The sequence below is a fragment of the Zeus faber genome, assembly GCF_960531495.2.
Source record: "Zeus faber genome assembly, chromosome: 11".
Lineage (NCBI taxonomy): Eukaryota > Metazoa > Chordata > Actinopteri > Zeiformes > Zeidae > Zeus > Zeus faber.
This window is the reverse complement of record NC_137205.1, coordinates 7,243,072-7,260,151: the sequence shown is the minus strand read 5'-3', so window position 1 is coordinate 7,260,151 and position 17,080 is coordinate 7,243,072. Positions and strand designations below refer to the sequence as shown.

At 40.8% G+C, this 17,080-nt stretch overlaps 1 protein-coding gene across 2 annotated transcripts in view; it reads left to right on the top strand.

Annotated features, from left to right (window-relative positions):
• LOC307237142 (uncharacterized protein) overlaps window positions 1–16,865 on the top strand; it is a 28,676-nt gene extending 11,811 nt beyond the window's left edge. The window contains exons 3-15 of one of the 2 annotated variants that reach the window (XM_080009791.1): window positions 4,089–4,151; window positions 5,828–5,887; window positions 7,262–7,351; window positions 7,514–7,543; window positions 7,747–7,843; window positions 8,131–8,169; window positions 8,992–9,087; window positions 10,832–10,888; window positions 14,723–14,776; window positions 14,933–14,987; window positions 15,223–15,326; window positions 16,261–16,311; window positions 16,816–16,865. In XM_080009791.1, the coding sequence (XP_079865917.1) occupies window positions 4,089–4,151; window positions 5,828–5,887; window positions 7,262–7,351; window positions 7,514–7,543; window positions 7,747–7,843; window positions 8,131–8,169; window positions 8,992–9,087; window positions 10,832–10,888; window positions 14,723–14,776; window positions 14,933–14,987; window positions 15,223–15,262 (681 nt within the window). In that variant the 3' untranslated portion in view covers window positions 15,263–15,326; window positions 16,261–16,311; window positions 16,816–16,865. Of the gene's footprint in view, window positions 1–4,088; window positions 4,152–5,827; window positions 5,888–7,261; window positions 7,352–7,513; window positions 7,544–7,746; window positions 7,844–8,130; window positions 8,170–8,991; window positions 9,088–10,831; window positions 10,889–14,722; window positions 14,777–14,932; window positions 14,988–15,222; window positions 15,327–16,260; window positions 16,312–16,815 lie in introns of those variants that run through there. The other variant, XM_080009792.1, reaches the window with a different exon arrangement.
• Window positions 16,866–17,080: the final 215 nt, after the last annotated feature.

Genomic DNA, 17,080 nt, shown 5'->3' with positions numbered 1-17,080 from the left:
GAGAAATTCTCCTATGTGGTCGGTGAGGTTAATCTGCCTGCTACAGGATTACAAAACTGAGAGTATTAAAGATATTTATTCTACAGAATAAAGAGAAAGACTCAGTACTGCTCCAAAGCAGTGTTCTGATCAGTCTGCCCCTGTTGCTGACGAAGAGGGCTTTATACCAGAGAGAGGTTGTGTGCCATTGGTCAGATGTCATTTACAACATTGTGCCCCTCAACCGTCTCCTCTGATGTTACCCTCAAACAGTGATTTAACAGTCAAACACAATGCTACTGCTGCTGCCATAAAACAAACAAACAATGCTCTTTTAAGCCGCCGTTGGGGTTATCTTTATCTTCACACAAGGTTGGTTGAGGATGAAATGTGATCTGGTTCTTCAATACTACAACTGTCATTGTTAAGAAAGAACAGCCTCTTGGAGGCTGCTTAAAAACTAAGAGGCATTTTTTCAAAACTACGTAAAATACAAAAGGCTATTGTCCTATATAAAACAGGTAATACATCACTCAAATAGTTGATCATATGCATTTTTCTTTCACATGTCTATCATGTGCCAGTCATTTACCTTTGTACGGATATTCATACACAGAACGTAGCTCCTTCATTCTCCTTTCTGCTTTCCTTTATATTTATTTACACTCTTTTATTTATATTGCGGATACATTCAAATAAATGGAATACCAACACAAAAAAAAAGCCCAACTACTGATAAGTCGGTAGCCTCGTCCGCCATCTTGGAGTGTGCTGTAACTCCTCCTACTTAGCGTCATGCCTCATTGCGTCACATCCTGGACATCCTGCACACTCTACCCAGGCTCCGCCCCTCGTCTTAACCAAACAGATTATTTCTAGTAGGTGTGAACGCATCTGACACCGACCGACGTTTCCCGTTATCCGGTAATTGCCGAAAAGTCCGACATGTTTAAATCTCTCCAGTCATAATGTACGATGAAAATAATTCCCTCCTAGCACAATTTGAATTAGTGCTGGGCGATAAAACGATAATGATAATTATCACCATATTTTTTTTCCCAATGTCGAAATAAAACACTCTTGATTACTTCGATAAAAATTTTGCAGATCTGTTCATTTTTGTGCTGGGCAACTTGCAACGGTAAGCCAATCAGGTTGGATGATCTAAAGCTGACCTTTCACCTCTGACTAATCAGGTTTGTCAGTATAGAAATGAGCCCCACCCCCTCCCTCGTGGACAGGTTGTGCTTGTACACACAGTAGACACACACAGAGCGGCGACCAAGCAGTGTCAGGAACTCCGAGAAGCAGAAAGATGATGTGTCGCCGGGACACATACATCCGTAGTTTGGCGTTTTTTGGATATTTCAGTTCCGACGAAAAGACAGTAAATATCCGTTCTGTAAATGTCGACGAGACGTCCCGCCGAAGACGGACAACACTACCACTGAGCTACATGTGTGAAAGGGCAACTCCATACAATGTCCGGACCTGATTATCCGGACATCGATAGATAGAATACTCTTTATACTCCGAAAGAAACCATCACCATAAACACCAGTGATATTCGATGTCGACAGCAAGACCAGAGCTGCGAAACAAGCGCTGAGCTACGCCAGCATGGCAAATGGAATGCAGCATGCTAAACAAGCAGATCCCATGGCCACCAGGGTGACCGGAAATGAGAAAAGTGAGACAAAGGTTTGGTCTGTTTGGGAAATGCCACTGAAAAAATCAGAAATTCAAATTCAATTTCAATTGAATTCAATGGCCATCGTAAGGTGTGGGAGTTTCTGAACAAAGTCCAACTGAGCCCCAGGCGAATAGGCTAAACTTGTATTGAAAAACATGCTCAATAAATGATGACATTTGAAACAGCAAACTACTGGTAGAGACTAGTTACGAGCTGGATTGCTTTTTCTTTCTGTTCTCTTTTATCTTTAAGAAATGTGTGAATTAACTGACAGGGAAAAATGCTCCGATACTCAAACCCGATACCAACATAGAGTTTCGTTGTTGCGTAGTTGACACACATAAAAGAGCAAAAGAAAGAAAATGTTGGTTGTTTGGAGGATCTTCAAGGAAAGCAAAGAAGATTGAATTATAATATAACAAAATATAAATATTATACCGTGTTCACACCAAGCCGCGGAAAATAGGTGATTGACACCTTTCCCAGGAGAAATACTTTTTTTTTTTCCTTTTTCTGGTGCGTCACGTTTGACGTCACGAGCACGCCGGAAAGGGGGCATGTCATGGTTCCAGTGTGATTGGGTGCAAAACAGTAGAGGAGACAGCAACTTAAACAAACAACGACAGAAAACTGAAAAAAGTATTATGAGCCGTTCAAAAGAATCGGATCGTTCGTGAACGACCCAACACTACAGTAGAAGCAGCGTGAAGCACCGGCAGCAAGGAGTGCCGCTTGTGCGGAGCGTGCACCGGTCCTTCGGCGGCGGGGACCGGGGACCGGCTGCGGGCGACGCCGGAGTGACTCGGAGCCCGGTGGAGAACGTGGGGGTTCCCCGCTGTGGCCCCCATGGTGCGATCCCCACACTCACAACTTTTTACGGTCCCCCATGCGGAAAAAAATCAATAACTTCTGATTTCGATTTTGGATTCTCAATGTGAAATGATGGAATAATATACGGATATTCCTCTCTGTTTGTGTGGCAGCGTCCGGAACACCAACGCGCGTCGCACAGGTAAAGGGGCAAAAATGAGCGGGTCGGTGGTGGAGCCGATTAATACCCGGGTCATTTGACCCCGTACTGAGACCGGGTTTTTCCTTTACCACTGGTGACAAATGCTGGATGTTAGTGAGTGTTACCAGGATTTTGGTGCAGTGGGAAAGGGGTATAATAGAAAGGTATAATTGCACTTAAAAGTGAAAGACATTTCATTTGAAGTTTCAAATGGACATTTCCATGTTGGTTATATGTTGTGTCCTACTAAAATTCAGTGACCGTTCCATGTTCTATTATTGTTCTAGAGTGAAAAATGAACAATTGTAAGCACAGAGTGTTAAAATCAGCAATCTCACTACTGGGGTAACTGAAAATTGTAGTGTAGCTCGTATGTGCAGCTGTCCTGTCGTGTGAGCGTGATCAGATCACGTGATGTATTTGTCATTGACGTACAGTAGATATACCCAGTGAGAACAAATGATAAGGAAATGTAATTTCTCCGATCACGTATATAAACTAAAAATGATCGTACGACATTTAGAAAGATATTTAAAAGTCAATGTTTTATTATGAACATACAATTGAATGAAAATCTGAATCGGCCAAAGTCGGAATCAGCAGGTCAGATTATTATAATTTTTTTTAATCGAGGAAAAATCGAGATCGCTACAGTGTGAATTACTGATTTAGAAATTAAGCTGCAGTTACTCAAACACCACGGTGACTCCCTGTTACACTATTGTAGTACTCAAAATATTTTCCCAAGGTTGGCAGGTCTGTGGATTGCAGTGGGCATGAAATACTGTACTTGGGTTTAAGATTGTGTGCAGATTTGGTGAATATTAATGAAATCAACTTGCTACCATTACTTCAAGAGATAAAAAAAAATAACAATCTGGAAAGGTGGAAAGTAATTAATCTCATCCTGCGGGGCAAATTAAATACTAAGATGGTGGTATCTCCAAAATGTAACTACATATCAATGATGTTACCACTACTTGTACCCAATGAGATATTTAAACAATATAATCAAATCAAACCCTACGTTTTGCCCAAACAGCACACCACACACTAACAATTGTATTTCACATAGTATCTGCCCTCTAGCTGTGTCCTTATTGGCTTTGTACCTATAAGGCACATGCGCACCCTACTGAAAATTTGAATGTGCCCATCAACCTATCAGCTGTAGCCTGCCCCTATAAAGGGGCCGCTGTTCTCCCCATTTCCTTCAGCGACCATTCACTGAAGATCAAAGATTACAAAGTACCATGAAGTTAAGGCCTCCACTGCCTAAGTTAAGGCCTAAGTTCCTAAGTACCATAAACAAAGTTTGCAGTTCCTGAAGTAGTTCCAGCTTGTTTCCATAGTTATTCCATAGTTAAAGTATAATTTAACAATACTGTTTGTCTGTTTCGGTAGGTTTTCCTGTGTAGGGTGGAACCCTCTGAGGAAGGCTGCAATGACTACGAAGAAAATAATTGGGTAAATGTAATTTATCATATTTCATATAAGGCTCATATAATACAGTTAACCTTGTATGAAGGTTCATTGAACGTCAAATGAATGCCCATTGTTATTGAGAGCCTCCACATTTTCCTTCATTGATACTACTAATTGTGTTTCATTTTTAGAAACTTTAATTTGCTTAATAGACTTGTAAGAAGAGTGATTTTATTTATGTTAATGAAACTATTGGCTCCCCTAATATAGTTATACAGTCAAATCAATTGTTATGTATAGAGGGCTTATAAAACATGTTTGCCCTAAAGTGCATTACATAAAATCTAATTATTAAAAAAAAAACAAAAAAAAACGTGCAACACATGCGTTCTTCAAGGAATACATAAACGTTCACATACATGTCAGTGGTGTCTTGGTAGGTGGGTATACTGGGGCTTCCATCCCTACGTGTGCACAAAACCCATGCTTGCACTTGCTTTCTGCTACTCCATGCATAAGTGATCAAAAGGTACCCAATACAAGACTAATAAAAATAATTTAAATTATTTCTTAATTGCATTACAAGTACATTTTTTATTTTTTATTTAAAGAGCAGTTAGGCAACACTTCCACATTCATAGCCTGAACACGCCTGAACATTCATAAATATGAACCAAGGTTTCACTATCTGAAATAGGGTTTTAAATGCAATTTAGGCTTCTTATAATTATTAATGACTATAATCTAGTCCAGGTTGGACTACTATAGGTAGTTTTTTTTACCTAGACAGAAAAAAAACTGTGAAATCGACCATTTTCAAGGTTTCACAAATCTGAAATACAGTTTGAGACTGTGTTTCAGCTTCACATTATAATCTAGTCTTTATTATCTAGTTTTATTACTATAAGTAGAGTAGTTTAGTGTAGAGTAGAAAATCCAAGTTTTCACAAATAAAATTGAGGGTTTCAAATGCTGTTTATTATCAGTTCAATGACACAAACCATTTACCATGTGTCTATTGGAGTTCAGCCATGTACCAGTAATGTCTATCAGAGACAAAAGTATGTTACTGAAAAATCTGGTTTTTGAACGCACCATAACATCCGACTTTATCAGTCGGCTGCTAACTTCTGCGTCATCATGAATTAATATTTTTAATACCACTTTTGAACAATAATTATCAACTTGAGGGTGGAACCATGTGGAAGCTCTGTATCTCAACTTTTGACTGCTTTTCTCCGCCGTACGTGCGGTTTTATGAATGCTGTTACGTAATTCAGGGGTTGATATACGCCCTATACCTGTGTATATGCAGCACTTCACACAAGTTTCAACAGATTCAGCCCACTGATATTTCCAGGAAGGCTGTCCACTAGTCTTGTAATGTACTGTATAATGTACATGGGCCTGATTTGGCTGGAATGCAATAAACCACTCCAAGAAGAAACTGTGGGTCTTTATAAATAACAAATGATATGTTCTTGGTCGAACCATCTCAGGGGTTTTTTTGGCGACAGATTAGACAGCTTATATTGTGCAGAATACTTGGTTGGGTGGAATACAGGGGGCCTTTATCTTACTATTTAAAATAAATTCTCCCCACTGACCCAGTAGTCACAGGAACATTCCCCAAGAGTCTGAAGTGATGTATTGATTGGATCATGTTTTTTTTCTAAACTTGTATCAATTTATCTGCTTGTGTTCTGTGCTCTCTGCAGCATTCACGTCTTTCGCCGCATAAACTTTACGTCCTGCTTGAGATGGAACCCAAAGGCAAGGTAACTGTACTACACTTCACCAGACCGTTTTCCATTGATGTGAATTCTGGGTGATCTGATTGGCAGCCGGAGAGCATAAAACTCATGAAAGTCACTTGAAGATGCTAGTACATGCAATCCAATCCCTCAGACCGCCTCCAGATTTTCTTACATTTTTGCTAAGCTATGCGCCTCCAATACGCATACAAAGATGATCTTAACAATTTATTTCATTGAAATATACTACATATTCATTTGTTTTGGTAAGGGTTGGTGCATTACACTACAGACCAGGAGGGGCAGGGGGCCTGTTGGTGAGCCCCACTGCCATGGTGTAGAAACTCTTGTGGCGCGAGGTCTTGGTCCCGATGGAACGCAACCTCTTGGCAGAGTCTCAAAAGGGTGGTGTCGGGGTGGGAAGGGTCGGCTGCAATCTTCCATGCCCGTCTCAAGGTCCTGAAAGCATGTAAGTGCTGGAGGGGAGGAAGGTTGCAGCCGATCAGAACGAATGATCAGCTTCAGCAGTGCACCAGATGGTAATGGGGGAGACTATAGGGCAGGGAAGTGAGATCCGATCACTAGTGGTTACTCGACAGCTCTGACCTGAGAGGGTGAGAGCCTCTGCTGCCTCTCTCCCTCCTCCACTCTCCCTCTTCCCCTCTGCCTCTCTCCCACTCCTCTTTACCTCTCCACCCCAGTTTCAGAACACGGTGAACTGCACTTACACAGTTTCCATGCTCAGATTTTTCTTGATAATTGTTTTTCTGTCATCAATGTCAATCGCGATTGATGGAGTTGATCTCCGATAGACGATTTAATCGTAAATCGCCCAAGCCTACATGACACTCTATGCTGACACTATTTAGAGTATGTGTATATACATGACACAATTAAAAACTACACAATTATTTTAGCTGATCACAATCACTTAGTAGGATTGTTGCATTCCTAAAAGATGTGTTTTTATCCAAATGTCCATGTGTCCATTGGCTGTGTTCAGACAAATTGACTTTCTGCCTGAATTTTCACATTCCAATATTCTATGCCAATAAATGGCTTTTCCTCATAGGGGGAATGTGTATTATGAAAATTTTTTATTATAAGGTATAAGATTCATTGTAATACTTTAAAGTGTAAAATATTCCAGTTGCCTGCAGTGCAGTGTTTTACTGTTAAGAAAAAAAACGGGCATCATGACAGTAAACTCTTGCCTGCACAAAGTCTCTTTGAATGGGACTTTTTAAAGATGATTCATTCCCACCTTGCTGGTGAATTACGGACAGGTTAATCAGTCACTCAAACATTGTTCATTCTTTTCTCACCTTTTGTCACTCAGTAGTTATTTTGAGCCTTGGTATGCTGCCTGACCCAGTATGTGCACTTTCTCAAATGCAGGAAACCCGTGACATGTTCACACACACCTTAAACAAATGGTGCTGTCAAGACTTGCATATATGCAACATGCTCGAGGATTGTTTTCACACGGTAAAGTAATTATTGTGAAAAGAAGAGTGTGTGCGTGCGTGAACGCAGGTGTGTGTGTGTGTATGCGTGTTAAAACTCTTCTACTCAACCGTACAATGACACTTAAAACAGTAAATTGGGCAAATCTTAAAAAAAATTTGTCAAATTTCTTTCTTCTCTCAGAGTCCTCCAACAAAATGTTCATCGGAAAAGGTACTCATTTCACTTCATAAAATCCTAAGAATTAGCTACCATTTCCCTGTAATTTAGCCATACATTTTAGACCAGATGAATTCTCCTGCTTGTTAATTAGATTTGACATTTCTGCAGTCCAAGTATGCTCTTTTCTGTAAACGGTGACAATAACCAAGTAGTAAAGCTTTTTTCTCATGTTATTGTGTTTTCACTCTATAAAGGAAATTCCATCTCAGCTGGCGAATGAACCACAGCAAGGGATTAAATTGATGTCCCTAAAAGATTTTAACTGTATGATGAATAGCCATGGGTGCTCAGGTATTACAAACATACAAATAATAAACGTATTATAAGCAACACCAACATTACCAGTGCCGATACAAACACTTCTTTTCTCCTTCCTTCTTATAGCCTACAGAGCTAAAATATTGCAATAATAATAATCTTTGTTTTTTATAGCACTGTTTCTATTAAACAAGTGACTGTGTTATATTTACAAACTTAGCTTTACTGGACTGGGAAAATAGGAGTTAGGCATTAGAATAAAAGGTCATAGTTTGATGTGTTTGACTTGTCATCTGGTCAATTTTTGTTTTACTTTTCAGAGACCATTTATGAGTGTGTCCCTCTAAAGCCAGTGACAGGTGAGCAACCAAAATTGACCTATTTGATTATATCTGTGAAAAAAGGATCCCAGGCTTAAATCAATTAATAGTATTTCATATTAATAGGTATTAAACCTATTAGTGCCAAATCAGATTATTTGTAAGTGACGTAGGGGTACATAGGTAAAGAGAGGGCACATGAACTGATGAACTTAACTTACTGATGAACTTAACTTACTGATGAACAAAATAACATGCAAAAGGACAATGTGAAAAATAATTAAATTACAAAAAATACTTGGAGCCAATAGGATGTGACATTTTACAAAAAAATTAAACTGACAAAGCGTCTTGTAGATTGTCTGATCTGATAGAAATTGTCTCCTAAAGTCATTTTACAAGAGCCCGTACAATATCACATTAATAAATTCAGGAAAGATGCTGTGACATTTCTTCCTTCAGAGTGGAGAGCATTTCTGCCGTTCTGTTAAAATGTCATCTATTTCATTTAAGGAAGTCTGTGGAATTGGCTTTCAAATTTGATGCTTAACTTAAGTTTGTTAACTTACCATGTAAACAACAACGTTCCTTTAATCACCATTTATAAGAATGTTTTTACATTACTACTGGTCTTTCTATGTGATTACTCTTACTAATTGGTTTTCAAATTACTTTTAGACATGTACAACAAGAAAATGTACAGAACATGCACAGAATCAATTCCGCCTCCTGAAATGTTCTTACCAAACGCTCATTGATCACACTACATAGGTTGGTGGTTCTTCATGGAACTACTTGGTGATGACACCTACCTCGCTGCAAATTTAGTCAAGATAACTCCTATCGCTTTCCGTTGTCCAGCCCCTCCCCCGTCGATTGAAAATGAGATTCCAGGGAGAACAACAGCGCTGCCCACTGCAGATTCAGAGCCTACGAAGCCATCGGACTCCAAGCAAGGTGAGTGTCAACAAACTCTGACACCCTGAAAACCAAAACTGCAACTTAAAGGTGGTCAGAGGACACTGTGCCCTGTTAACAAAAACAGATAAAGTATGGTATTTTATTAATTTATTTATTTTTAATTGAGTAATGATGGCCACCCAAATTGGAATTTCCTTTTCCCACGTGCACTCAAGTCCTTAACTGTTGTTACTTTGTATGTTTTCAAGAAATCAGAAAAAAAATCCCATCATAGAAATTATATTTAGAAAATAAGTTAATAAATCTAACACGAGACATTTTCTTAAAATTAGGTAAGCATCACAAATCTGTTCTCTCTAAAAGGTAACTTATTTCACTTCAAACCTTACTGTGGCAGTTTTGCCTACCACACGCAACCCACGTGGCGTTTTCAGGGACCTCCAGCACAGAGACACAGACAACAGGGTTTCAGACACACAAGTTTATTGTAGAGAGTGGGCTAGGTGGAATAAACCCAGGAGCAGATGGACACATGTAATGACAAGGGCTCCTCTCTCTGTGTGTGGGGATGGGGGTTTTACCTGTTGCTCATGAGACCAACCAACGAGCAACAGGTATGCATCCGCTCTGATCCTGGGCCCCATTTACCTAGACCCAGGACAGGTGTGGCTGCTCAAACCACACCATCCCCACACCACACTTACAATTAGGCAGTTTTTCTAAGTGACATATTTGAAGACAGACTGTACGTATCTTCTCAAAGCCTGAATAATCATATAAGATAACACTATCATTCTGATTATATACACACACAATTGTGTGTAACTGTAAAAACACACAGGTCTAGACCTGTGAATTGATCTATTGCGAAGATCTTTTTTCTTAGTCACAGGGTGAGCCTAAGTGACAACAGCGGGGGGGATTTGAAAATAATGAAAATTGTCCGATGGGGGGCATTTGACTTAGAATTTTTAGGTTTCTTTTTTTTCTGAACTATTATTATAATTATAGGAATTAAACATTTGTAAGGCCTTATTTGTACAATAATTTATTTTATTTATTTTATTTGGAGTGCCTTTGGAAAATCACCACGGTACGGTACATACAGATGCCGTGACAGTAATAATAATTCTAATAATAATGTCAAAATATTATTTATGGATCAGATATAGTTTCCGTTATCCGTTAATTGCCATTTTTTGTCTGGAAAGATTTAAACACATTTAAATCTCACTCGGTCATAATGTCTGGTGCAAAGAATTCCCTCTAATCAGAGGGAATTCTTTCTCTAACTGCTGGCCGATAAAACGATAACGATAATTATCTCCATATTCTTTTCCTCGATGTTGAAATGAAATTGACTCGATCATTTCGATAAAAAATTCCGCAGTGCGGATCATTTCCGCACTTGGCAAGTTGTAACGGAAAGCCAATCAGTTTGGATGATCTGAAGCTGACCTTTTGCCCCTAACCAATCAAGTGATATAATTAAGCCCCGCCCCCTCCCTTGTGGACAAGTTGTGCTCGTAAACACACACACACACACACACACACAGCGGAGACAGAGCGCAGCGTCCAGAACAATGAAGAGACGCAGAAAGATGATGACGAATCGTTAACAACAGGGACACATATGATAGTTTGGCCTTTTTTTGGGATATTTCAATTCTGAACCAAAGCAGACAGTAAATATCCATTGTGTTGTAAAATATGTCGACAAGATGTGCAACACCACAAACTTTATTATTTATTAAGACCTACTTGAATTTTTTTTTTTCAGACCTGCCAACCTTCACGGATTTTGTGTACCAACCACACAATTCTTCAAAATACGCAGGTACAAAATGCCAGCTTTGGCGGTCACTGAAGCAAAATCCCGGGTGTGGGAGGATTCGGGGAGGCTATGGAGAAGAACTTCTAGTTGGCCTCAAGGAAGTTCTGGCAAACTGTTCGGCGACTCAGAAAGGGAAAGCAGAGCTTGGCTCAGGCTGTGTTCAGCCGGGGAGGAGAACTGCTGACCCGGACTGAGGATATTGTTGGGCGGTGGAAAGAGCACTTTGAGGAACTCCTGAGCCCAATCGATACGTCCTCAGGGGAAGAGGCAGAGTCTGAAGACTCTGGGGAAGTCTCGTCCATATGCCTGGCAGAGGTCGCTGAGGCAGTTAAAAAGCTCCTCGGTGGCAAGGTGCCAGGGGTGGATGAGATTTGCCCTGAGATGCTGAAGGCTCTGGACATTGTTGGGCTGTCTTGGCTGACACGCCTCTTCAGTGTCGTGTGGATGTCGGGTACAGTACCTATGGAGTGGCAGACCGGGGTGGTGATTCCCGTTTTTAAAAAGGGGGACCGGAGGGTGTGCTCCAATTATAGGGGTATCACACTGCTCAGCCTCCCCAGGAAAGTTTACTGTAGGGTGCTGGAAAGGAGGCTCCAGACGATTGTCAAACCTCAGATTCAGGAGGAGCAATGCGGATTCCGTCCTGGACGTGGAACAGTGGACCAACTCTTTACCCTTGCAGGGTTGCTGGGGGGGTTGTGGGAGTTTGCCCATCCAGTCTACATGTGTTTTATGGACCTGGAGAAGGCTTTCGACCGTGTCCCTCGGGGGATCCTGATGGGGGGTACTGAGGCAGTATGGGGTACCGGGGCCGTTGGTACGAGCCATCCAGGCCTTGTTCAATCAAAGTGAAAGCTGTGTTTGCATTCTGGGCACAAAGTCAAACACGTTCTCAGTGGGTGTTGGACTCCGCCAAGGTTGCCCCTTGTCCCCGATTCTGTTTATGATATTCATGGACAGGATCTCAAGGCGCAGCCGAGGTGAGGAGAGTGTCCGGTTTGGGAACCTCAGAATTGCATCTCTGCTTTTTGCAGATTATGTGGTTTTGTTGGCTTCCAGCACGCACTGGGGTGTTTTGCAGCTGAGTGTGAAGCGGTCAGGATGAGAGTCAGCACCTCCAATTCTGAGGCCATGGTTCTCTGCCGGAAAACTGTGGATTGCCAGTGAAGGAGTTCAAGTATCTCTGGATCTTGTTCACGAGTGAGGGGAAAATGGAGCGTGAGATGGACAGGCGAATCGGTGTAGCATCAGCAGTGATGCAGGCGCTGCACCGGATTCGATTCGATTCTGTGGTGAAGAGGGAGCTGACCCAGAAGGCAAGCTCTCAATTTACCGGTCCATCTACGTCCCAACCCTCACCTATGGTCATGAGCTTTGGGTAGTGACCGAAAGAACAAGATCGCGAATACAAGCGGCCAAAATGAGTTTCCTCCGTAGGGTGGCTGGGATATAGGGTGAGGAGCTCGGACATCCAGAGGAAGCTCGGAGTAGAGCCGCTGGCTCCTTCGTGTCGAAAGGAGCCAGTTGAGGTGGTTCAGGCATCTGATCAGGATGCCTCCTGGGCGCCTTCCCTTGGAGGTTTTCCGGGCACGTCCAACTGGTAGAAGACCACGGGTTAGACCCAAAACGCACTGGATATATATCCCAGCTGGCCTGGGAACACCTTGGGGTCCCCCAGGAGGAACTGGAAAACGTTGCCGGGGAGAAGGGGGCCTGGAGCTCCTTGCTCAGCCTGCTGCCACCGCGACCCGGCCCCGGATAAGCAGTGGAAAATGGATGGATGGATGGAAATGCCAGCTGAAACTACGCAAAAAAGTATATATATATATATATATATATATATATATATATATATATATATATATAAATAGTAATTTAATTACAGAAAACAATTAATCTAACAATACAAAAAAATTGCGTACATTTATTGGGTATTCAAACTACATCCCTGGGATTGGAGCAAAACAAAATCTCTATTACCAAAACGTTGGTAATAGAGATGCACCGATCGATCGGCCAGTTTTCAGCTTCATCGGTTAACGTTGTTGCGTAGTTGACGCACATAAATACTTGCAATACTTTTTTTTGCAATGATTGCAATTTATTTTGGAATGGCAAGTACCAATAAATAGCTAGTTGTTTCGGAGTGACTCGGAGCCCGGTGGAAAGCGTAGGGGTTCCCTCCCGTGCTCCCCATGGTGCCATCCCCTCACTCACAACATTTCACGGTCCCCCATGCGGAAAAAAAATCACTAACTTCTGTTTTTGATTTTGGATTCTAAATGGGATATAAAATGATGGGATGAAACACGGATATTCCTGTCTGTTTATACGGCAGCGTATGGAACTTCAATGCGTGTGGCATGGCGCAAGCTAAGGCAAAAATTAGCGGGTCAGCCGATGGGAAGTGGAGCCGATTAAACTGAGACTGAGACCCGGGTTTTTCCTTTACCACTGGTGACAAATGCTGGATGTTCACAAGTATTACTGGGTTTTTGGTACAGTGGGAAAGGGGTATAATAGAAAGGTATATTTGCACTATAAGTAAAATAGACTTTCATTCTGAGTTTGAGCTGGACATTTCCATGTTGGTTATATGCATTATACTGAAACTTGATGACAGTCCCATATTCTCTTTTATTGGAACTCAGTGACAGTTTCATATTCTATTATTGTTCTTCAGTGAATGAACAATAGTAAGCACAGAGTGTTAAAATCAGCAATCTCACTACTGGGGTAACTGAAAATTGTAGTGTAGCTCGTATGTGTAGCTGTCCTGTCATGTGAGCGTGATCAGGTCACGTGATGTATTTGTCATTGACGTACAGTAGATATACCCAGTGAGAACAAATGATAAGGAAATGTAATTTCTCTGATCACGCTTATAAACTCAAAATGATCGTACAACATTTTAAAATATATTTAAAAGTCAATGTTTTATTATGAACATACAATTGAATGAAAATCAGAATCGGCCAAAGTCGGAATCAGCAGGTCCGATTTTTTTTTTAAATAGGAAGATGATGCATTTCAAGGGGTAAATGCTAATCCTAAATACATTTGTATATATATTTAGCCGTAGTTGCTCCCATGTGATGTGATTATCCTGGTTACAAGACGGCTACGGTGTGAATAGTCATTTAGCTGCAGTAACTCAAACGCCACGGAGACTCCCTGTTACACTATTGTGGTACTCAAATATTTTCCCAGGGTTGGCACGTCTGTTATTTTGTTTTTGATTTTATCCAAATTGTATTTTAGTGAAATGTTAATTAAAGCAGCTACACTTGTTACGTATTGTTCAGGAACGGAAATAATTTGATTTAATTTGATTTATTTTGACAGTGTTTACGGGCGGGACTTATTTTATTTTGAGTGTTCAATAAAAAATATTATAATTCTACATGCCTTTATTATGTCATTCTTTATATATAATAATCTCTCCCATTTGTCCAGGACATTTAAATCTCCCAGCACACGTTGACCGGCACCAATTTTTTCAAACGGACACTCTGCCTTATAAAAGCGCTTAATTCCAGTTTCATTCACCCACCACTAGCAAACCGACTCATGAGCACCCCCAGAGCAGAGGGGACTGCCGTTTTATTTCTGCGATTTTTAAACCTAATTTTATGTACTTGGCGTTTTTTTTTTTTTATCATTTCAAATTTGGCTGGGTGGATAATAAGAGGTGTAACCCATTCAGGAGATGATCAAAATTATGAATCCATCTTTGGCAATTTCAGAAGGTTGCACAGAGTTAAAGAGCCATGGAAAGTGGAATTACATTTTGTTCCTGTCCGTTCATGACTGTTGTGTTTGTTTCTTCTCCATCAGACTCCCAACAAGGAGGGAACAACACATGTGTTCCACATGCAAATCCAGAGTTTTGTAAGTGGTCTTTTTATGGGTGGCAGCTTCACTCCAGTGGCTGCCAATGGAGTTTAGTTTTAGTCTTAATCTGTCTTTTGAGATTAATTTGTGTTCTTTCTTTTTCTTTTTTCTTTTTTAGGGTCAGGTAATTATTTTCTTTTGCTTTACTTATAGTGGAACTGTCCCACATCAGTAAGATTTGCAAAGCAACAAAGGATGCTAAACACTGGTAAAACTCATCTCGTGCTACTCGTGTCTCCACGCTCTTTTTGTTACCAAAAACGGCCACAGAAGCTGGACAGTCTGTTTGTGGTCTAAAAGAGCGCGAACCTCATTGATGAAAACTCAGGAAGTTTGTCGTTTTAAAATGTGTTTATTGAAATATGATAATTTTAATAATAACTGAATTGATCTTCCATATTTGGTACAAACTAATGGGAATTGCCTTGGATCTCTCCTAGCAGCAACAATGACCAAACTGGTGTTCCTGCTGGCTGTGTTTAACATAGTCCTTGTGCTGTGTTGCATCTACCTTTGCTACCTGAGAAGACGAGATCGAAAGCTTTGGGTGAGTGTTTTTTTCTTTGTTTGATAGTTTGTTTTGTCTATGAATTCTTATTTCTACATCAGTATTTCTTTGACGGCAGACTTGTGTGTGCGAGTGCCCTCCAACATACCAGACATTTGAGATGGTCTTCATGGCACTGAAAAACACCAAGTGAAATATGAATTTGGCCACATGTCCTTTAATAGACTAGAAAATAATGCATCATTTTACAACTGTATATTTAGTGTGTCACATTGTTACAGTTCATCGCTGCAAATTTACACCAGGTACTAGTAGATGGTTTTTAATCATATTGGATTTGTTGCACCCTACATGATGTGTGTATCATTTCAGGCACTTGCCGTGTCCAGTTCTGTGGCATACTGGCATTGTGTTTCGGAGCAATAGTAATTTAAAAGTAATGTGACATAAAATGGCCGAGATAGAGAGTGGAGTTTTTTGCATTTAAGTGCAGTGTTTCACTAGAATGTAACAAACTTCTCTATGAAACAAATGTAAACTCTCATACATGCAGGGTAGAGGCAAAGGCAGAACATAAAGTGAAACTATTATCGCGTTTCTCTTTTCAACATAAAAACATCAGCAAGAGATCCCACTTTCTCAACCAATCTGTTTTGACTCACTGTCACTTTTGGGAGTGCAAGCCAGTCTACAAGCATCTCCCATATTTACCATCCCATTTACTCTAGCACGCATCCATTTAAACAGTCAATGCTGAAGCCATGGTTTCCATCACCTACTTATTCCCCCCAAAGCTCCCAACAACAGCAATGCTATAATTGCTTTAGCCAATCTTGAGAGTGGCCATGCCACAGTTAAAATAAAATAATAAAAAAATAAGTCTGTGAATAGCATCGGCCAACCTGTTGATATGTAGTACTTTTGATTGTTTCTTTAAGCTGAGGTGTATTGGTCTTTTCCCCCTCACTTTCAGCAGGCGTCAGCAGAGAGGAGTCCTTCCTCAGAAGGAGACGCAGTGATACAGGTATCACCATCGTCCATTTGACTTCGGAGGTTGTCCTCATATTAATCATTATGTCACTACTCTGTTCCATAACCTAGTTGCCCCTATCGGTCTTTGTAGAATATTTGACCCTACATGCTGCTCATCTGAGTCCATGTACTGCCACATGTCTCTATCGGAAGCGCAACGTTACCCATCAGGATTTGCTTTTCTTCCCGCTCTCCATGACTTCCATCAATCTGGCCAACTTTGTTAACAGTTCCAGGGACACACCTGATCTGGACCAGTACAATAGCCGTAATACCAATACAATATAGCCCACAGACACGACACCGCTGGTAGAATTGAGTGGCAGTAAATCGACTCATATCAACGTAAGGAACATATGTTGCTAAATCTTCCACAAAGCGTCCGTATTGCTTTCATTCAAGCGACAGCCTTCTACCTTTGGCTACAGCTCCAGCACCACGACCTTCTGTTCACTAGCTCTGTTTTTTTTTTAAAACACCTCCCATTTGTTTGTAGCTGTGCCTGTCGCCAGAAACTGTAACCAGGGCCTCAACCTATCTATGCAGGTAACATTACATACGTATGGGCAGTTTTCCATTCCTGAAAATGGGTTATTTAAAAAAAAAAAATGTTAAGGATTTAACACTGCACTCTGCCCTGTCCCCCCCATTTTGTTTTACTCTAGCGCAATGGCATCTTCCGTCAGGGACACTGAGCAAGACCGTTGGATAGAGCAGAGGGCTGGTTAGGCACTCTCTCTCGTAAGGTTCTCCGAAATGTG